Genomic DNA, 24,094 nt, shown 5'->3' on the forward strand with positions numbered 1-24,094 from the left:
AAATTAATTCTCTTGCTTTATCAAATACGTATCTTGATCCAAGAAAAATTTATTCAAGTCTATAAAATCTTCTTGTTTTGAAAAAATTCAGCTTCTTGCTCCAAAAAATTTAGTTCTTGACAGAAGTAAATTTTTTTGCATTGAGAAAATTTCTCTCTTGCTCCAAAAAATTAAATATCTTGATAGTAAATTTTTATTAATATTTTTATTGACTGATATGTCAAATGGGAAGATCAATTAATATTGAATCATTTTTTTTTCTTTCAATATGTATAATTGCACGCTAAAATAATATAAAATGGGCATCAAATATTCAAGAGAAAAATTTTCTCAAGGTGAGAAAATTTTTTTCTCAGCTGAAGTAAATGGTGCTGCTTCTCTAAAGTATCTAAAAATCTTGATAAAATATAAAAATTTATTGTATTAAGTATTTATGATAATTTAAATTAAGAAAAAATTACTTCTACCAAAAATAGAATTTCAAGAAAAATTTTTACTTCGGCCAACACAACTTCGGTCTTCCTTCAGGCACCCGAAAATTTTCTTGAGCCAAGAATTTTGTTCTCCAGTCAAGAAATTTTTCTTTCTGTGTGATATTTGTGATTTAAATGCTAACACAATTTATTATTTACGTCGAAGAAAATGCTATTTTAAACAGTAATATTTGCCTTGTGAAAGTCAAATATGTTCAAGTATAATAATTAAGAATTTTGACTTTGATATTTACCATTTCGTACCTAAAAAATGATCGCATGACATGTAAAAAATTATTAACTACAGTTACTAAATTTCTATAAAAGCAACGTCAATGTTTATAAAGTGAAATATTACATTTTAAACGCAACGCTAAAAATCAAACTATAATTATTGATTTGCTTGGACTGGTAAAATATATATTTTAAGAGTAGAATTTTTACTGTTTCAAACGTTAAATTCTCCGAGTGTGAGACCTTCCCCTTCTTCTCATAGTATAGACCATGTATTGAAACGGCAATCTTTACTGTTTAAAACTGTAATTTTTTAAGATGAGAAAGTCGTTATTTACTATAGTGACAGCTACTAATCACATTTTCGATATTAAATTTTAAATTGTGGCTTTTACACTTTCTACACTAAGTTTTGTAATATTTACATTTGTGCCACCCTGATGTCCGCTGTATTATTTGAAACTATAAAAATTAACCGGAGTCGGAGTGAATTTTACAGTTTACTTTATTCCGTGTGGCCAAAACGTCTAAAATAAAAAAATATTTACTTTCTCAGTTCTATGTTTGATATCCACGTTTAATGGTAAAGTTTTAAGGTTTTTTTTGCATTAAATGTTGAATATAATATTGATTTTTTAAAAAAGCCGAAAGATATACTTAAATCTATAAATTACGGAAACCTGTGTTGAGTATCTCAAAATGTTTGCAGTCGTGAGAATTCCACTATGGCACTCAAAAATGTATGTGAAAAAATCCGTCAGAAAATTTTTTGTAATGATTATTAAATAAACTTGGAAAATTTTCTTTGTAACAATTGAATTCATTTATTCCAAATTAAAAATTTGTCGAAGATACCTACAATTATTTTTATATCGTGTAGTTAATTATCGAAAAAATAAAATAAAATAAAATTCAAAAACGTAAGTAAACTGAACAAATAATATTAACTAATAACTTGATATCAATATAAGGAAATGCGTAGATATGTGTTGTAAGTATAGTAGCACAACACTTAACGCCGAGACTTAACCTAGAAGAAAATCACATGGAGTTTTCAATTTGACGTTAACATTTGATCTTACCTGCATACTATCTGCAGAAATAATTTCCCCTGCAAACTTTTGAGCTAATTCAATAGCCAACCGAGATTTTCCCGTACCCGTTGAACCTAAAATAACGAGAATAGGCACTCGCGACATATTAAAAAATTTAATACTTGTTGTTATTGTGCAAACTACAGTTCACAGCACACACATCGACACGGAGCTGCTTATACATAAGTAAGACTAACAGATCACCACATGCGCAATGAAGTTACTGACAACAACGCATGTCTTAAAATTAGCAAGAATAATAATTAAGATAAAAATATTTAGTTTTTGAAAATGCATGAATTAAAAAGAAAATGCTTAATAATTTAATATCGCATTGACTGGAGAAAAAAAAAAGATAAAAATGTATGCAATTTATGCTAAAATCTATAAAAAAAAATCGTCAAACACAAGGGTAAGTGCGGTAATTTTAAACTATTTACAGTATTATCATTCAGTCCACAAGCTAGTATAGGTCTCGGAACTAGTTTAATATAAATATGTTATTAATTAAATTAAATTAATTAAATCAAGCTTCGATAACTTTTACTAAAAATACAAATAATTTTTATGTCATTGACTCTTTTCTTTCTCAATTATTTAATAAAATTTTGTAGAAAATAGATCAAAACTATGAATATGTGTAGGAAAATCTTTGCGATTTTGCAAATCTGAATTAAGTGAATCATAACAATTACGAATAATATAAATAAAAAAATATGAATAAAATTGATCTCTGTATTGTAGGTTGTCATTAATCACAATACAACTAATTGCGATTACACATATACATAGTTCAAGAATTAAATATATATATATATATATATATATATATATATATATATATATATATATATATATATATATATATATATATATATATATATATATATATTTAAAATTGGAATTTTGAGTTCCGTTTTTAACAGGAGCTGTGTTTGCGCATGTCCTGAGATATTTTGGGTTGAGACGATTTATTTTATTTTCACAGAATTTTCTCAGGAGTTTTATTTAGGCACTTCCAGTCGAGAAATATTTCCATAACGGACATTACTTCTGCCACAATTCTAACAAAACATTATTATAGAATTTTTTTCGAATGAAAAATGTCACTTTTTAATAATACTGAAGTTAGCAGTCAGCTGTTAGTTAAAAAAATTTTTTTAATAAATCAATTACAATAAAAAAATGTTTCTAAAAATTTTCACTTGTAATTTTTATTAATTTTTACATGTGAAACTTTTTAATTTAATTTTTTTTATAATTAAATTGCTATAAATATCTAAAAAAAATTTTATATCTGTCAACTTCAGTGTCATAGTTTTTACACAATTCTAATTTTTATGTAAATCATTATATCATACTTGAATTTGAAATATCAAATTACAGCGGGTACAAATACACACATGAAAAATTCATGATATGACATACATCTCGCTAAGTACCAAAATTAGTCTTTTATTGCTCGTCTATTAAACAAAAATCCAGGAAAATCTATTAATAAAAAATTGTTGTTTTTTATGAATTACTATCCCTAATTAAGTAATCTAATTTTAAGTGATAAAATCCATGCAAAAGTGTTTATCTATATATGAATCAACTCAAATCATTTTGAATTGTTGCAAATTGTTTTTAATCATTTCAAATTTGATTTCTTAATCAGGTATTTTCAATTAATTATTATTTTTACACTGAAAACTAACATTTATTATACAGTACTAAGTTTAAATTTACTGGTAAAGCATAAATTTTTTTTATTAAAATACAAATTTAGGAATCATTTAGCAAACGTTAGAGTATGGAATAATAAAAGACTACACACATTAATTTTTTAAAAATTTATTGATATTTATTTTAAATTATAAATATAAAAAAAAAATTATTTTCTTTCGTCATAATAAGAATAATTATTGAAATTTATCATCATTCGTGTTGCATTAATCTTGGTTAAAAAAAAATTCAAATCGACTGACTACGTTCTGCGTAATAGAAGGAATTCAAAAATATTCAGAAGTATTGGAAAAAATTCAAATTTTGTCATTTCCGATACTTTTTTATTCTTTTTTCTTTTAATCAGAAAGGATACATTTTCGATATCAGCCATATAAAATTTTTTATTGACTTGCTATCTCTTGTACTTATTCTCTTAAAAAACGAAAATTTAATCTAATATTGTGTAATAACAATTTAATAAAAGATACAACATTTGAAATTTAAAATATCGCTTGTAGTAAGGTCCCAAGCGACACAAGTTTTTTTTGTTAACGATTCGTTGAATTTAAGTTGCTGATTAGTAATTTTTAACTTGTTGCGTAAAATCTACCAAAAAGTCACCATTTTCTTTGTCACGCTTGAGATATAACAAATCTTACGACTCAGATTTATTTATCGTTTTGTACCCAATTTCCTTATTTTTATTGTTTATGACCTGCCAACAGTAAAAGAAATTTCTTTCTTGCAATATATTTACAAATATTATGTAATACTTATATCAACATATAGAATCATAGTTCGTTGCGAAATGTGCTAAAATTTCGAAAAAAAAAAAAAAAAAAAAGTATTTTACACATATTTTGCAAATTAGATTCATTTCATACTCATAATTATTTCATTGTTATTAGGTCGATTTATTGATGAAAAAAAAAAAAAAAAATCTGACATAATTTTTTCAAGCTAATTATTAATGATTTGTGAGATTGATAGGAACAATTTAGTAATTGAACATTTGAAATTATTAGAAACATCGTTGAAAAATTTTCAAACATATTAAGTTGGTAGATTGGGGTAATTTTTTTCTTTTCTATAATTCAGTTATGATGTAAATACTAGAAATTAATTATTAGACATTTACAAAAATCAATTAAAAGTAATAAAAAAAAATTTTTCAAGAAGTTAACTATTAATTCTTAATCATTTATTTCACCTGCTCTTGTCATAGTATTCATTGCTTAGTTAATATAACTAACTATACGATAATTATAAATGCTTATGTCTAAAATTTAAATTTAAAAAAAATTGCAATAAAGCCTAATAAAATGACCATTGGTTTTAATTTTGGAGGCAATTACTACTATTTATTTACTTGTATAAACTCGTACTATGTGAAAATTAATGTAGAAATTATGAATAATATCCATATCTATGTGGCTATACAGGTACGTTTGCACTCTTTTAAAAAATGAATTCCTTTGTCCTTCATACCTAATTAAAATTATTATCAATTAAATTATTTATTAATTCCATCACTTTAGTAAATTTTATGACTTAAGCATACAAAAATCAAAAGATTGTAATAAAAATATAAAATTTCAATTTAATATTATAATTAAAAATAATAATTATAATTTATAACCAACAAGTTTCAGTTTTAACATAGTAAATTTATAAGTATTTAAAAATTACAAGATATATTTAGTAATTAAAAAAAATACATCTTGTCGCAACTATGTAAGATTTACTAAAATTTATATAAAAACTGAATAAAGAAAAAAGATGAGTGGTCGTACACGATATATGATCAAATGTATGAGACGGCATTATACAAAAGTACTTCAAGTATGGAGTCTTGTCCTCTTTCTCTTATTTATTTGTTGGCACATTGAACAAACCAGTAATAGTGAAAATTTCTGCGCAGTTTTAAAGTGGTTAAAAAATATCTGAGCGTAATTTTTATAGAAGGCACGAGGATAACAAGTTGTCCATTTTTTTACATTTATGTGTCAAAAAAGTATAATTATAATAATAATCAACTTTATAATAGTGTTAACTTTTTAAAATTAGAAAATGGTAAATGTGAAAGAAAATTTTTCTTAGATTTATTTATTTCATACTATCGATTTTTAGCGATTCCGATGAAAAGTTAAATAAATACTAAATGTGAAATTATCGAAATATTTACCAATTCAATTTTTAAAAGTTAATTACAATCATCAGTGTACTTATAATTGAGTAGACATATTAATTCTGCATGAAGCACTTATCAATTACAAGCTATGTATTCTATTATCATCTAATTCACGTCGTTTATTTTATTTTTGTTTCTATATCAGTAATAGATACAACATATGTTATTACCATTAAAACTGTTATCACCATAGTTTTCTTCAGTTGCTACTTCAATATGATTACCCAAACTTTCTTATACTTATCGATTCATTGATTTCAATCGAATAATAAATTATGCTATTGTTATAAACAATTTTCAGCTTGTCATGCAAATAATAGTGCTTACCATTATTAACCATTCAATGAATTTTTTTAAAACTTATTGTTAACATACATTTATCTTCGTTACTTCAATTGTTGCAGATTTTTTGACATTTAAATGTATTACTAACATTTTTACACCTCAATCGTATAATTAATACAAATACTGCTAGATTTAAATTGAATGAACACATTTGTTATCGATTTTCATATTTTTCATCTAATCTTATTCTCTTATACTTGTAATTAAAAATTAACATAAATCATCTATACAAAAATAATACAAACTAATAATAAAAAATTATTCCACTAAAATATATTTAAAATATTTGGAGTTCTACGTATAATACACATTATATACGTAAACTAATTTTAATATGTAAGTAAACAAGCTCAACACAAAAGATTCAATAGTAATATGATAAATTGTGATAATAATAATAATAATAATAATAATAATAATAATAATAATAATAATAATAATAATAATAATAATAATATTTATTATAACAATAACAAAAATAATTATAATAATATATAAAATGCGTTGACATAGCAATAATTATGAAATGCTTCGATAAATTACACAGTTTACTATGTAAAATATTTTATATAATGAAAAGATGTTTATATTTATTTACATTTAGATAAAGCTAAATATATGTGTCGAAGAATATAAAAATGTATTCAATAGATCAATAAAGATCTCAAAATATGAATGGATAACTTTTTTTGCTACCTCCAGTTATTATATTCAAGTAAAAATCACAAAACTTTACTTAAATTAACTAAAAACTTTATTCATTCATACGTTGTCGTTAAATAAGAAACAGTTAAATGAAAATAACTATTTATTCAAGTTTAAAGCTTAATTTACCTTAAAAATTAGTCTTAAAATAATTAATTGATGTGATGATTTTAAGAAATTAATCTATCATAATTTTAATGATTTTAAAAACAATAAAAGTTTGTACAAAAGACAAAAATAACTAAAATATATGGCCGTGGCGGAAGTAATATAGATGTTCCATACAAAATATAGTAAAATTTTAAAAGAGGCTGAGATTAACAAGACCGAATTACGGTTGATATAGTTATAATAACTTTTTCTAATCTTTTTGACCACATTCTTTTTCTTTGACTATTATTTATAAAAAGAAATCAATTCTGATATTTAAAGCGTAATATTCTGTTTAATATAAAATATATATTATTGGCTAGCTTGTCAATATCTAACTACAAGTCGCTGCCACAACATCGCACAGCGATTGTCGTTATATGCATGTACAGAAAGAAAAAACAAAAATGTAAAAAGTATCTAACTACCATCAAATGCGGCTCAACCACATTTTTTTCAACTATAAATATAATTAATCGTTTTAATATATTGGGGTTTTATAAATTGCCCCTTTTTAATAATCAATAAAGAAAAATAAACATTTTACACTTGGTATCAGTCAAAAAATATTCATATTATAACTTTTGGATTATAAAAAGTTTATAAAGACCTAAGTAACATTTTACCAATTGGAGGATATATTTCAAAATTAGTGTTATCGTATTCTTAAGTATTCTTATATTTATTATTTATTACATATGGCGCGTTAACCCCCAATCTATAATTATAGCATTATAAAATTCAAACGGACCTGAAAAATTGATAGTTACGACAAAAAATCTATCTATACCTATATTAAGTGAAAATACTCATCTAAATAGAATATTTCTACACTGTACAACCACAATATATAATAGTATACTATGTTCCTTCAGTTACTAGTATATTCACGTTGATAGCCAAATAATCGTTGATCCGAGCTCACTTTCATCAATAGAGTCTTTGGATCCCTGAGTTAAAAAAGTATGATATGATAATTCTGAATAACCCAGAACTACCGTTTATATCATTTTATACAGTTTTAGAAATATTTATCCAAGAACTATCTCGGTAATTGGTTTTTTTAAATTGTAAAAGTACAAAAGTTCAAAATTTACTGAAATATTAGATCATACATAGAAACTAAAATTATTTATGAAAAATAGTATAGGATCTTTTTCAAACATATTTTCATATAAAAAATTTCAATTCATGATCATATTACTATTAGAGTATATACTTAATTCATCTATATAATTGTAATTACTCATAATGTTTGAAAATAATCCATTAATTGTTAAAAACAATAATATTAGCGCTGCTTTGCTAAACATCTTCTCAATAAACTTAACTTTGTCCGTAATTTATCTTGACGTTTCTTTAGTTCCAATTTTTGTGCAATCAATTTTTTCTCGCTTTCTCTAAGTTTCATACAATATTTACCTCCTTGACGTAAAATAGCAACTTTTGGTGCTTTATCTTTAATTTGAAGATCTGGTATTAAACATCTCAAACCTTCAAACGCATTTCTCAGTTCGATTCTTCTCTGTCGTTCCATGTTATTATGAAGATTTCTTTTTTCAACATCAGGTTCATCGTCAGAGGCTACTGTCACCGGTGGTATATATTTTTCTGTATTCGTAGGTATTGAAATTGGTGAAGAAATATTTTTTGGTACATTCGTGATTTTCTTTTGACATGATCGTTGCACTGCAGCACGTTTTGCTGGTATTTGTTCTTGTTCCTCATTCTGTGCTGGACGTTTACGACTTGCATTTGGTGGTCTACCTCTTGGTCTGGATGCCGGTTTATCATAGAGAACTTTTGTCATTTTTTGATCTACTAGACTTCCGAAATCATCAAAACTTGCTGATTTCTCGAACGAAACCACATCAATTTCTTCTTCTGAAACAAAAAATTTATCTTTCATAATATATCCATCAATTTGCATATATATTTAATATTTTCATTAGGAAAAATACTTTCGAAATCATTATGCATAAGCAAATTTAATTTTTTATCAATAAGCTCATACCAACATATCTTAGTTGGAGTGAATAAAAATTATTTTTTTCATCATCGACATAGTAGTATAGTAAAGATTTGACATTAAAATTTCAAAAAAGAATTTAATTTAAAAAAGAGTTCGGGTTAAATTTTTCGATGTCGGAGTGCTAAAAGATTAACTGGAATTCGTAAGAAGAAAAAGATAAATGTGAAAACTCAATAACGACGTGAAGCCAATAGTAAGTCAGGTATAATAGCCTTGAAAATAATGATTTTTTTTTTTCACAAGATATGCAACAATTTAATATTTTGAAATAATTTGATATGAAAAAAATAACTTTAAAAGATGACTCGTAAATACGAACAAACACATTCGTTCTCAATCTGTAAATATTAAAATTATGATAGGATCGATAACATCAAAATATTCTTCTAACAATTTAATCTAATTAGTCTCCATCGATTCACTAAACCGTGTATAGATATCACCCGCCATTCTATGAATAAATACATCAGCGACATTATCCTATACCTAAATTATACCTGGAATTCATTTTCAAACAAAAAGTATAGCAAAACACACCCTGATACTTTTGGTAACTGTATACAAAAGGAATAAAACTTTGTTTCATCATTAAGGCAAGTAAAAGCTATTATATTTTTACGTTTGGAAATAAAATAATTCGTGAAGATCTTCAAACAAATACAATACTACCGGATTATAAGTTCTACTGACGCAGTTCTTCGGTTGTCGCGAAGGAGATTATTCCTGCAGTCCTTTTATAAGTTAATCAGTTAAAATTATATTTTTTCTCGGATATGTCTCACAATTCTTTATAATTAAGTTATTTGTTAATTAATAATTAATTAAATGGTAAATTCAGAAGATATACCAGAAGCAATTATAATTGGAAACAAATTAAATATTTACTATGATTTGAAAAATACAACACATGATAATTTTAAAAAATTTTAAAGAAGTTAACGCAACGAAAAAGTTAAAAATTACATATTAAGAAACAAAAAAAGAAGCAAAATTTAGAGATCAATTCCGACTGAATATTAATCTACTATAAATATTTTAATACCTCAATTAAATAATTCAAAAGAATTAGTAAACAAATGATGATTAGCATCATATGAACTAAAAGTTTTATCATTTAAATGAACGTAATAATCACACTGTTATACATAAATGAACAATAAATGTCAACTAACTTATAAAAGGACGTCAGACAAAAACACAACGGCGACGCACATATATGCAAGAATCCAAGCGATGATCGAGTGAAAGACAGTAGTGAAAAAAAGCTTTCTCTGAGATAATTTTCTCGTACAGCCCCTAATACTAACTTATAATTAGTTTGCATTGTAGATTAATTGGAATCATGCTTACAGTATTCAAAAGCAATATATCTTACAGTATAATTTTCAAAAATTTTTAAAATTATTGAGAGGAAGCTAGTCTGACTCTTTCCACGTACATGGTGGTGTCCTTACGTCAGTCTGTTTGTCTGTCAATTGAATGTTATTAATCGTACTATTCATCAGTAAGAGCCGGTCCCTATGATTGCAGCTTTTCATTTCTCTGCTAATTAAAGAATATTTTTGAAAAAAACGCTTTGCTACGTAAAAGATTGTTTAATTCTTTATTTTACATCATAGCGTTTTTTTCGAAATTCTCATTTGTTTAAAAGAAAAACATAAAACTGCAATTAGCTTTATCATCACGAGTGCAATAACGATAGTACCGTTTCTCGCCGTGAGTGCGACGCGAGAAAAAGATGGGATCAGCTGTTAAAGTCCGGGAAGTATCGTTGTCGAAAAATTTCAGAAGAGTGTTTTTTAAACTTCCCACTAAAAAAATTAAAATTTTTTTTAAATAACTTCAAAATCTCTGAGTGGATTAATTTGTTGTACTTGTGAAACTGCGTTGATTCCTACTCAACGCTTATAATTTACAGTTTTTCAAATCTTTTCAGATACTAACTCTTGTGGACGTTCAGCATCTGAGAAATAATTTTGAATCTTTTTTTTCTCTCTCAGAAAAAAGCAAATTACCGAAGAAAGAACGATATTATTTCAACTTGATATCTTTCGACTGATTTATTAGTGTAACAAAATTTATCTGGAAAGTTTTTTAAGGAATACTAGAATATGCCAAAAAAAAAACTAAGAATTAAAAAATTTCTATTATTAAAATGTTCCATTTCAGTCGAAATCTGCATACATACTTATTGATTAGATTTATTTAATGAATGAATGAACGAATGAATAGATGAATGAATTACGTCATAATAAAGATGTGCTATTAGGCTACTCACTACTAAATGTTGTGAACAGGTACTCGACCGTGAAAATGTAGACTTAGAACAAAACTATTATAAATCGAAAAATTTTAGGTCCATGTAAAAATTGTTTTATCAATTAAAATTTTTTAACGGAAATAGTTAATTGTCATTATTTCGATAATCAACATCATGTGTACGAAAAAATGATCAACTTTGTTATATAGCTCTCTTTTTCATTTAAATTAAAAAAAATGGTAACAACTTTTGACCTTGTAAGCCACTCAGAAACTTCTCACTTTTTTTGAGCTTGATGCGCAAAAAAGTACTCACTTTGCCAATAATAAGTTTTTAGAGCTCAATTACATCAAAATTTTTTAAATTCAAGACAGTCTTAAAGACAAAAAATTAATAAACTTGAAAATTCAATCGATTGAGCTCGAAGAGCTCAAAATAACACATAAATTATATTTCTTAGTTTAGGTATGGAATCAGCGGGAAGTTGCTGGGATGACTTTTAAAGTCAACCGTCTTTTTTAATTATTTTTTTTTAATACTTAATTGAACGACGAAATTAATTGATTTAATCGTTTTTCAATTCGAAAAAGATTTTTCTAGATTACATTTATGAGATTTTTCAAAACGCCAAAGTTGTCACAAATTAAAATTTTTTTTCACAAAAAGTAAAAATAGACACATAAAAGTTAATTTTTTACTTAATTAATAGTAATGTATTTGAAATTGTTTAATTGAAATAAAAGTCATAACATTGTAATATTTATTTTAATAAAATAGTAGCGCATAAATTTATAATCTACACTACACAAAATATCAATTAATTAATAAGTAACGTTATTCACCACAATTAATGACTATGAAAAACTATTGCCAACGATGCCAAATCAAGCAAAAAAATAAAAAAAAATAAGATATTCATTAAATAGATAACCAATTATTTCAAAATCAATGTGAATACAATATTGAAAATTGGCAAAGTATTCAAATATTAATTTAGCCATCACCACACGTGCCATGAAATTTTCTCTCACGCAACGATATTTAACTTACAGGATGTCGCAGCATTACAAGTGATAATAAGAAGCACGCGAGTGCTGAATGTTTAATAAACAAACCAATTTTAAGTTTAGTCAATTTCAAGTACAATAGAAGTTGATTTAAACATGCGAGATATCTAAAATTCGTCTAGATGAGTAACACATGTTAAAATATCTAACATCCTCATACCCCTACCATACTAATGGATCGTGCATTTTATTTCCAAGTATTTCCGGTTACCTCATCTCTATACTGAGAATTTTTGTTGTACAAAGAGACTTTTAACTATAAGAATTATGATTGTATTCAAATTTACAGGAATATAATAGCTCAGAATAATAAATTGTTATAAAATAAAGATCATTTTGATAATTGAAATTATAAACTAAATCAAGATTAACCATGAAATTAAATTATAATCGATAGTTTCTTATATGGTTATTTCTTTTACAATATAGCACATGCACTGATACTATTCGTAGAAACATGTCGTTGTAGAATGTTATCAGGGTGGGAATTTACTATGTGATCATTTACTGTCGACTACCTTATAATGTCTAATCAGTTTGTATTCAAGTTAACTTATCAATCGTTGCGTAACGAAATGACACTAAAAACAATTGGATTTTTTTTTTTTTAAATCGTCACTTTTATGTCATCTATGTTGCTTTGAATAATTTAACGTAATATCTTGAAAAAATAGTTTAATTAATACAGTAGAAGTAGCGTGTAGAAATTTTTTGTTCCGTAAAGTAACAAACAAAAAAAACAATAATCATCTTTTTAAATTTAAAGCCCTTTAAACTAAAAATTGATTTTAAGGAAAAATAAAATAAAATGCCCAGTATGCGTGAAATAAATACTAATGAAGGCACTCAAACAAAAGAGTTACGGCCCTGATTAATACCCTTCTCTTCTTCCTCTTCTGCTGACTCTTCAATACATCGTAACCATCAGAGTATTCATGCGAATGGTAAGAACTTGCCACATTCCGTCGACCATTTAAACTACGATAAGATCCCACGACCAACTGCAAAGTGGCTTAGCACCAGAGAGAAGAATAGCTACATCAATGACGTCATTCTACACATGACCTTCAACTTCCCGCGTTTTTAGAGATCATTGAGACGCGCGGGAAAATTTACTTATCGGTAGCCATGTCGCATGATAGTCGCACCATAATACTTTTTAAACCAAAATATGTATGTTACACTTTTCTAAACTTAATCTTAAAAAAATATTATATATAGAACTCGTTCACCTAGCAATAATTTTGAGATCTCTATTACGGTATACCTATCTATGCGTCAGTAACTACATGGTTATCAAATAATGAGAATAAAATCAACATTAAATATTACATTGATATCCTGTACAAATACTTTTTGTGCACGTATAAAGTAAAAGTATTTCAATATCTAACGCCATCTGATGTAACCGTGCAGTTAACAGCTTACAATTCTTAGTATCACAAGAGATATAATATTTAGCCGATTGTCCACGTAACACTCAGCAGCTTAGCAGCAATTCGTTAGAGCGACAAACCATGATGCCGCCATGTGACGCAACATATGTTCAGATGGTTTATGTAGACGACAAATACATGAAAAAATTTGGACCTTGACGGTCAAATATGTAAATATAAATTAATATTTTTATCGTTCGCATGTATAGAGAATTCCATATTAAATCACCGAAAAAATTATGAAAAAATAGATTAAAAAGTCAAAAATATTTGTTTAAATCATATCTTTGACATTGCAGTTCAAAATTTTGTTTTATAATTTACAGTAGCATAGATTTTCTCACAAGAAAATCTAGGACTCTTTGAAATAATTTTTTTTTCTATATTTATGTTTTTCGTCCCAATAAATCCCAAAAAGTCCCAATAACTCTTAACAAACTTCATGCCATAATAGTCTAGTCAACAAGTGCCTTTTAAGTCAAAATTTTTTCGAAGGCTCGGAAAAATATGATTGAGGTGTCAATCGATTCGTTATCACATCTAGAAAGTTTTTGAAAAATTTGAAGATGCGCTCGCAAAAATTACAAAAGTTATAAACAATTAACTAAAAAACAAAAAGGGGGTTTAGTTTTTTGCTTATATCTCAAAAACTTTTTGAGATATCCAAAATTTGAAAAAAGTTCCAAAAAGAGGAGTAAATTTCCTAAAAAAAGTCTTGACTCCTGGAATTTCAGGATAAATATTTATAATTTTTACAGGGGGCTGAAAATACGCCAGAAAATGGGCGCTCGGGTATCCCGAAGCCACGCCCCCTTGGTACCTTCTAACAAAAAATATTAATTAAACATATAAAATATTAAAATTAAAAATTGAAAAAATTCAGGCACTTACAGAATAGACGAATAAATAATAATCTGCCATCAAAAATTTTTTATCGCGATTTTTCATTAATTTATGCATTAGTTAATTAACAATTTTGTATAGCTTGTACATCCACATTGCAAGTGAGATAATTGTTAAACTATGAATCTCAAATTTTTTTTACTTCGCTGAGCTGTTTTTCAATGACCACAGAATGGATTTCTATCGGTAGAACTAAATAATTGTTAATCCCCACATTGTTATTAACAATTTTAACATAAGCGACTTAAAAATGATTTTTTATAATTTTTATCATTTATTGTTTAAAAAATTATGTTAATAGGAAAACGAATCAAAGTAATTGTCTGAAAAAAAAAATTTTTGACAGGATTTATTTAACTTTTTAATTTGTCACCGACGTAAATTGTTAATAACAATGTGGGGATTAACAATTATTCAGTTCTACCGATAGGAATCCATTCTGTGATCATTGAAAAACATCTCAGCGAAGTAAAAAAAATTTGAGATTCATCGTTTAACAATTATCTCACTTGCAATGTGGATGTACAAGCTATACGAAATTGTTAATTAACTAATGCATAAATTAATGAAAAATCGCGATAAAAAATTTTTGATGGCAGATTATTATTTATTTGTCTATTCTGTAAGTGCCTGAATTTTTTCAATTTTTAATTTTAATATTTTATATGTTTAATTAATATTTTTTGTTAAAAGGTACCAAGGGGGCGTGGCTTCGGGATACCCGAGCGCCCGTTTTCTGGCGTATTTTCAGTCCTCTGTAAACATGATAAATATTTATCCTAAAATTCCGGGAGTCAAAACTTTTTTTAGGAAATTTCCTCCTCTTTTTGGAACTTTTTTCAAATTTTGGATATCTCAAAAAGTTTTTGAGATATAAGCAAAAAACTAAACCTCCTTTTTTTTTTTTTAGTTAATTATTTATAACTTTTGTAATTTTTGCGAGCGCATCTTCAAATTTTTCAAGAACTTTCTAGATGTGATAACGAATCGAATGACACCTCAATCATATTTTTCCGAGCCTTCGAAAAAATTTTGACCTAAAAGGCACTTGTTGACTAGACTATAAGTTTCAGTCGGTAGATTAATTCTTGAGATATCTGGAGACAAAATTTTATTTATATACACACATAAGCCGGAAAACAGTCAGAATGACGTCTAGGACTTTAAAGCGTGAAAATCTGAGAAAAACTTCTGAAAATCGAACGAAAACTAATTTTCTATTTTTGAAAATTAGGAATTTTCAAAACGAGAAAATAAGAAATTTATTAAATTTGAATTATCAATACTACTATCAAGATATAAATCATCGTAAGCATCTACTTTTTATTTGAAAATAAATTTTTACTATGAAATATTCTAACTCATTGTAATGAATAAATCTATTAGTTTAGTCGAGAAGTTGATTTTCTGCGAAAAATAGTTCTTCGTCTCCGAAAAAGATGGTTGATGGCTTAAATAATCTGGAATGATGTCTAGAAATAAGCGTTTTTTGAATTTTTTCTGGAAAAGAAAATTACAATTGTTATTAATAAAAAACCGTTAAAAAAATTAGCCGTCCAGCTTTTTGGCAAAATCTTAAAAAGTATTCAGAAGTTATTGCGGTTTAAAAATTAAAAAAATACTCTTTATTAAACTGCTACCAGACTTTTCAGCTCAAAGAGTTCAAAAGCTCAGAATATCTAACTCTTTGAGCTCGGAGAGCTCATGATAACACATAAATTATGTTTTTGAGCTCGACGAGCTCAAAAACGTTTTAAATGCAATTTTAAGCACTTGGATATAGAATTAGCGGGAAGTTGCAGGGATGCCCTTTAGAGTTAACCGTTTTTCAGATTTTTTTTTTAAATCATTATTTTCTTATGCTTACAATATGATGAATAAAAAATTTTCAAAAATGTTTCATTAATCCGTTTGTTTATAAAAAATGTATAAAAAAATCGCATAAAAAATTTTAAAAGTAATCATATAATGCCTAACAAGAATATGAAATCCGTAATAGCTTGAAATTAAAAAAAAAAAAAATATTCAACATATATTGTTAAAATTTTCAATTTTTTTGTTACTTTAAAAATTAATAAAATAAGAATATTTTATAACTTTTAATAACGTCATCTTGTTAAGTATGTTTATAAAAAAAAGCTCCAAGGAACAAAAAAATTCATAGATCACTTATTTAAACTTTTATACCGCCTTTTATGATATCACAAACCCCAAAAAAAAAATATTTATTAACAATTGAATAAATTTTTGAAAATTAATGATACAACTTTTATTACCGGGGAATCATATTCTTTGAAATGTCTAGATAACACCAGAATTTTTTCAAATTTTTTAATTTATATTTAATTGCATAAAAAAATTATTTAAAAACTACGCTCACTAGAGTGACGGCGCGCGCATACCGAAACTGTCGCGCAAAAGCCGATTTTCAACGTTTAATTAAAATTATAAATATTGGAGCTACATTTTCGGGAGTCGAAAACTTCATTACTAAAATTTTCTACTTTTTCAGAATCTTTTTTAATATTTATGCTATCACTTATGCTTTTTGAGATTTTGCCAAAAAGCTGGACGACTAATTTTTTTAACGGTTTTTCGTTAATAACAATTGTAATCTTCTTTTCCAGAAAAAAATCCAAAAAACGCTTTTTTCAAGAAGCCCTTCCAGATCATTTAAGCCATCAACCATATTTTTAGGAGACGGAGAACTATTTTTCGCAGAAAATCAACTTCTCGACTAGACTATGTAGAAATAACGAAGATATATTTTTATGTAGAGATTTAGTATGATCTCTACCTATGTTATCTAACTATGGTGCATTAAGTAGTCCTCAAGTTATTTTGAAAAATGTTCAATTTTTCTCATAAGTGTGAATAATATTCCTATCAATTATTGAATATTTTTGACCCAAAAAGGATTGTACCCGTCGTCTATCAAAATTTATAACTTTGGAGCCCTATTTAACCCTTTAATGTTCTGGAGTCGCAAAGAATCTCGGTGTGAGCTGTTTGGCGAAAGAGCCAATCATTGTCCGTTATGCGGTTGTGTGAGAGACGGTTTTGTTGTAGTAGTGTGCCTATGCGTCCCTTTCTACTATTTTTCGAGTGAATTGAAGTGAAATTTAATTGGATTTGTCAATTGAGTATTTACTGATTGTAGTATCAAGTAGTGATACATACAAACTTATTCCATGACTCATGATTTACTTGTTCAAAAATTGGATCTAACTAGAATATTTATAGTAAATAAAATTATTTGAGGTGAGAAACTATAACAATAATATACATAAGATAGCAATATTTTTAAATTGATGAGGACTTTTTCAAATAAGGAGTCGTCACTCGAGAAAATTTAAATATTTTTCAAGATTAAGTTTAACCGGAGCTCTTTTAAATGACACATGTATAACCGTGCGGTTCATAAAAGATATTTGTTATAGATCATGAATTAGTTTTCAAAAGTTATAAAACTACACCACCAAAAAAGTACGCTACACATTTTTTATAATTTATAAAATGAGATTAGTTACTTTTTTTTTTTTTTTTTCTATCAACAACGTGATTATCAAAGTGACTTTTATTATAAATGATAAATATAAATTTACACTTACCGGAATCGGATGGTGTTTGAACACCCAAATAGTCTAATTTTTTTATGCTGGTGGGGTGATTTATGTAATAACAATGATCAATGAGTGTATTACTGACTTCTGTTTGTTTTGATGTATTGGTATTGTTTCTAGCATCAATGGATTCATCGTGACTGGTTTCATTGACCTCAACTTTTATCTTCAATGAACTTCTGACACACTGTCCGGTGACCTCACTTACGGGCGCAGATATACACTCCATTAACTTTTCATTAATACTGAAATGATCGTGCTTAAAAGTTGGTATATCTCGTTCACTATCAGATTCACCTTCTGATGACTCAGAAGAAGTTTGAGGTGATTCTGAACGTGGTGAACCGCCATCACTTTCTAAGCTATCCATTCTTTGATGTTGATTCTGTATAAAAAACAGCTCTGGGTGATCCATTGAATCTGACGATGATCGTGATTTCAGCAAACTTTTGCCAGCTGGTATTATTATAGGCGGGGAAATTCTTTGATTTGTGTTTGACAATATTTTATTGTGCTCTTTACTTATACATAATCCTGCCCACATACAGTCATGGTGACGAATTTCTGGATAGTTTGAACAATTCGTGTCATCAAATGATTCAGGAATAATATCAAATGAAGAAAAATTCACATGCACATAGCCTTCTGAAGAGTGAAGGAGATCCATGTCGAACTTTTTCCATATATCATCCGACACGACAGTCCCTAAAGGCATCATACTGAATCCTTCCAAATGCCACATTGATTACAGGTATGTTTCTAAAAAAAAACAGTAAAAAATTAATAATCCATGTAAAAGCTTCAGAAAATAAATTTTTTGTAATGTATAAATACTAGTCATTTAAAATCGTATAAATTTAAACTATTTTAAATGACTATTAAAAAATTAAAAAAACATGTACAAATCTGAAAATATAAATAATCGACTGTATTGTTATAGTGTTAAAAAAAAAAACAACATGATAGCACATAGAAAATAAATCGTATAATATCGTACGTATTTTTGTTAACGCTTGTATTATCAGACATTATAAAGCTATTAAATTTTTTATAACTGTGATTAATAAAATATAACATTTCTGAGATATATAGATCCTAAATGTGAATGTTAGTTAATTATCGCCAAGAAAAAACTTAGTTATCGCTTTTAAAAACTATTACCAAGGCTTTAAAAAAAATTAATTGAATTCCCTACATTTTATGAACGCAGAATTGTATCGATTATTCAATAAACTGTAGATAGCAATCTTAAAAGCTGAATTTTAAATATTTTTTCGTTTTTGATACACTAAATTAATTTTTAAAAATTACAGAATTACTGTTAAAAATTACTTTCGACTATTTTCGACGAAAATAATATTTGTAAATTCTACATTATGCAAAATATGCAAAAATAGTTACGCTTGTTCATTTTACATATATTTTGAGAAATAATTCATTTAACTTAAAATAAAAAATTATTTCTACGGGAAATGAATAAACTAATATTAAAATTCGCTTTCGACAGCTTTGAAGAAACATTTTGAAAAAAAAAATTTTCTAGAAAATTCTAAATGATTTCATCAATTTCAAGATTTTGGACCATCTCAAAAAACATTTTGAAATTCTGTTTCAAATTTCATTCCTAAGTATAAGGCAGTAAATATTAGAATAGTGATAAATTTTTACTTCTAATACAATTAATTGCATAGCTTAGTCCAATAGATTCAAGTTTGGAACATACAAGGCTCCGAGATTAAAACTCAGCACACGATTGCCGGTTACGTTAATTTTAATCAACTAAAAAGTATAAAAAACAATAGATACATAAATTAAATAAATTAATCTAATATTTTGAGGTTTCTGCACCGAAAAAAAATTTATTTGAATCAAGTAAATAATTTTGAAGAACTTCATCTTCTTGATTTGAGTAGAAAAATTTTTTCTTGGCTTAATTAAATTTTACTTGCTCCAAGAATTTTTTGTCTTGATTCAAGAAAATGAAACTCTATATAAATTATTTTCTTGGTTCAAGAATTTTCATCTTGATTCAAGTTAAATTTTTTTTCCAGTGTAGAATTCAAACTTAAATCTTCTCAAAGTCTAATTAAATTAAAGATGTTTTGGTTTTCAAACTTTAACTCAATTCAATATTTTCCATTTGTCGTTACAACGTTATAGGAGGAAATTGTGAAGCATGATTAACCTTTGAATACTGTGTTCAACATTGACTAGATCGTGTAAATGAAAAAAAAAAACATTTTGCCGAAAATGAGCTTGCTTCTTACGATTTTTCTGTTCTTTTCATATAATATTATATTCATACAGAAATTGAGTTAGCTGCACACTACTATATTCTTCGAATTCTATTTCATTAGTACCTACCGCACAAAGGATCGCCAAGCATTAGGGACACAGTAACTAATTTACAACTTTAAGCTTACAGACAGACAGGAATTAACCCTACTTATGTTAAGTTTTCTATTCTTAAACATTTTAGAATAAAACTCTTAGTTCCTTAGATATTTCCGTTAGTAACTTAAAATTAAGGAAATCGTATTATTTCCCTCAAAAATGAAAAGAATAGAAATTTGTAAATGTAATAAATTCTTAAGTACATATCCATTATGTCGTTTGTATAATTCTTATTAATGTAGAAGCCATTAGAAAATGCTATTTAAAATTATCTATGAAAAGTTGAAAAAATTTTTCAGTTGTAAGCAATTAAAACATAATTAAATGGTTTTGAAAAACTATCTACTACATAAATTATAAGGATCAAAATATTAAAACTTTATGATACTAAAATTAGAAGACACCTGATCATTTTTTATTATTTGATTTAAAACATAATCTACACAGAAAATATTAGCTAGTATTTATTTCTATACGATCTTATGCTTTTAATAAGTTAGTTTATGAATTATTTTATGAAATTTATTTCAGTAAATTTTCGTTTGTAGAAACTATCTTGTTATCTGATAGATTTCAATCTCGATAATCCCGTTCAATTCGGTAATTCATTCAAGAGATATCATTAGACAACATTTAAAGATTTTTTTTGTTCACAAAGTTCTGTATAGTATCATAAGATGTCTTTTTTAAGAGATAATTGTTTCCGTTTAGTGCTTAAAAAAAACTTTTGGATATGATAACGTGAGAAAAAAAAATAGTAAAAATTTACATAATTGTATGATATTGAAATCAACAAGCCTCGACTAATTTTCATATTTCTTTAAAAAATGCATCAATACTAAAAAATAAATTGTATTTATTGTTTTTTGAAATTTCTCTCGGTAAAATTTTTGTTAACAATACTACACTTATTGAAAAAATTGTGAAATTTCTGTTAAGGACGTTCATAGACAAGAAAAAGACACCAATAGGTTGTGGCTATTGGTTTCTTTCTCACGCACTAGTGCTGCCTCTCTTAACAGACTATTGTTCATTTACTTCCTCTAACGTAAAATATCGAGTCATTAACTTCAAACATTTTTTATAAAAAATACTTGTTATATCTTCAATTAATGATTCTCAATTTTTTAAAACAACCCTGAGAAAAGTACGATTGATATTTAATAAAAAGTTCGCTTGAATGTCGGTAAAATATACAAACTTCAAAGTTTAATGCCGCAAGGACTATTTAAAGAAATTCCTGCGTATAGAGGATACTTATGAGTATAAGTACTCAAAATTTCAAAAAGATTTTAAGAATACGGTTTTTTCTCAAAACGTCCTTAATTTATACATTATAAATGATAAATAAATTAGTAAGTAAAATAATCAGTTATGAACAAAAATTTAAGAAACACTGAAGTAAAGGCAATTGAATTCCAAAAAACTTATAATAGCGCTAACATGTACATATAGTAAAAGAATCCAACACGCGCATCGTGGAATCGATCCGACCGGCTCGACCCACGCGGCACTAAAAAAGCCGGTCGTTCTTTTATCCATGTATAGGGCGTGTATAAAAATATACTTAATAACTATATTGTTTCATTTAGCAAATATAAATTAATTATTTCTATAATTTTTTAATTTTTTAAATACTTATTATAATCAAAAATAGTTTACTGGTGGAGGATCGAATAATTTTTCGACATATATTTTACATGAAAAAGAGATTACACAAAACGACGCAATTCTACTCGAAATCCCAAGCGAATAAATTTCAAATCCATACTAGACCATAAAACATAATTATAACGAAAAACTATTCTTACCAATTTTCTAATATAATCCAAAATAATATCCACTGAGACCACTTTCAGCTGATCACTAAAAATCTATTGATATTAAAAATAATAGCACTTGAATTATAGTTTTTTTTTTTTTTTGGATATTAAATTTAAAAAAATTATTTTAAATCTCTATGCGAATCCTCATAAGTTAAATCGTACTGATGATCAACACTATTGAAAGTTTTAGTCACATATGCGTCCATTCTAATATTTTGTTGAATAAATATTGCACGACACTGCGATAACAAGTATGGCCAATTTTAAGAGTGAATACATGTCAAACTACTTATAAATAGTGTACCACTAATCTTCAATTATAATTAAAATTGCTAAATATTCGAAATATGTCGTCTAAAACTGTACAGAATGATGTTAACTTGAAAGCCGGTTAGTGACGACTGGACTATATGCAGAACTACGAGCTACGAGAGGCATGCCGCTACATCCATCTTGTCGTATTATACCTGCCTCCCACTCCAATTGCCGGTATCAGGAATGTCCCTAGCACTGCAATTCCCCACCTCTTAACCCGTAACTATATACTGAAATAAATTTGTTATACTCAAAAACTATTTTTTTTCTTATTCAATGAATTTTGATGAAATATGCTCACAGTTCGCGGTTGCATTTAACAATTTTTACGGAGCTTGATTTGTGCAATTTGTCATAACAGAACGATTAAATTATAATATATAAATAAATGCATTAACTATATTACACATATGTAATTTTTAAGCAATAAATAAATACTCTCTAAAATTTTAATCACTCAATAGAACCATCAGTATTGCTCAATGTTAATTTATTTCATCGAAAAATATATAAATTTATAATTGCCTCTAAATGTTGATTTAAAATAACACGCATTAGTTTCTTAACTCCCATAAATCCTTGACAAAAAAAAAATACATGTGACTACATGTAATTTACTGATGATAACAATAATTTTTTTTTTATTATTTTATCTAGTACATTAAAACTGTCGTAATTTTTTACTATTCAATATCACTAATTGATAGTTTTTATCAAAAAAAAGATATAAATATTTTTTATCCGACTTCGTGACTGATAGCCTTTAATCTTTCAACAATAATTTAAAAAATTATTTAACTCAATTATAAAAATAATGAAATAGTTAAGAGGAAAAGTTTTTTTCAAAAATGTTGAATAAATTGTTTAATTAAGGAAGCGTCATGTTATTTTTAACAATCATATGTTTATAATAATTTAATTCCAATTTTTTTTTAACTTTTTCTTTTAATCAAAAGGCGCCATAGGAAATTGATGCTTTACTGCTCAACCGCGTGGGGAGCCGCGCCCGGCTAAGAGACTTTCCAATATTTTTTAATATTTATCATGTAGTTAAACCGAAATTTATACATTTTCGTCGTCAATGTTATTGCAACTTGCTGATGTATCGATGCATATACTTTTTATCAGTTGTCGTGGAATACTTAAAGGATAATTTTACTTTTAATTTAATAACGCTTGTAAAATAGTAATTAGTAGTTGTGTATCGTTTTATTAACCTACTGCGCAACTTTGTTGCGTCGGAACAAGTATTGTAGATTTTTTTTAACTATAAGTATAGTTCGTACATTTGTATTATATGAATCTATGAATGTATTTGCTCGAAAGTTAATTTTAC

At 26.5% G+C, this 24,094-nt stretch overlaps 2 protein-coding genes across 4 annotated transcripts in view; both read right to left on the reverse strand.

Moving 5' to 3' along the window:
- LOC141527759 (tRNA dimethylallyltransferase) overlaps positions 1 to 1,957 on the reverse strand; it is a 112,636-nt gene extending 110,679 nt beyond the window's left edge. The window contains exon 1 of one of the 3 annotated variants that reach the window (XM_074243406.1): positions 1,790 to 1,957. In XM_074243406.1, coding sequence (XP_074099507.1) covers positions 1,790 to 1,906 — 117 coding nt within the window. In that variant the 5' untranslated portion in view covers positions 1,907 to 1,957. The remainder of the gene's footprint in view (positions 1 to 1,789) is intronic. The other 2 variants (XM_074243403.1, XM_074243405.1) reach the window with 2 other exon arrangements.
- Positions 1,958 to 6,487: 4,530 nt separating this feature from the next.
- Positions 6,488 to 22,854, reverse strand: Myc (bHLH transcription factor Myc). Its single transcript, XM_074242204.1, has 3 exons — positions 22,429 to 22,854; positions 18,212 to 18,982; positions 6,488 to 8,786 (listed from the first exon to the last, which is right to left on the reverse strand). Exons 2-3 carry the CDS (start codon positions 18,963 to 18,965, stop codon positions 8,194 to 8,196), a joined length of 1,347 nt encoding a protein of 448 aa, XP_074098305.1. The 5' UTR covers positions 18,966 to 18,982; positions 22,429 to 22,854; the 3' UTR covers positions 6,488 to 8,193.
- Positions 22,855 to 24,094: the final 1,240 nt, after the last annotated feature.

The sequence above is a fragment of the Cotesia typhae genome, unplaced genomic scaffold (assembly GCF_013202065.1).
Source record: "Cotesia typhae breed Kobodo isofemale line unplaced genomic scaffold, CoteBio_Ctyphae contig_4, whole genome shotgun sequence".
Taxonomy (NCBI): Eukaryota; Metazoa; Arthropoda; class Insecta; order Hymenoptera; family Braconidae; genus Cotesia; species Cotesia typhae.

Bases quoted from the DNA above. Each gene is read 5' to 3' on its own strand.
- Myc (XM_074242204.1), bottom strand. From the start codon at position 18,965: ATGTGGCATTTGGAAGGATTCAGTATGATGCCTTTAGGGACTGTCGTG. The intron at 8,787-18,211 runs GTAAGTGTAAAT...TTTTTGTTTCAG, and splicing joins TCAAACACCATCCGATTCCG to AAGAAGAAATTGATGTGGTT.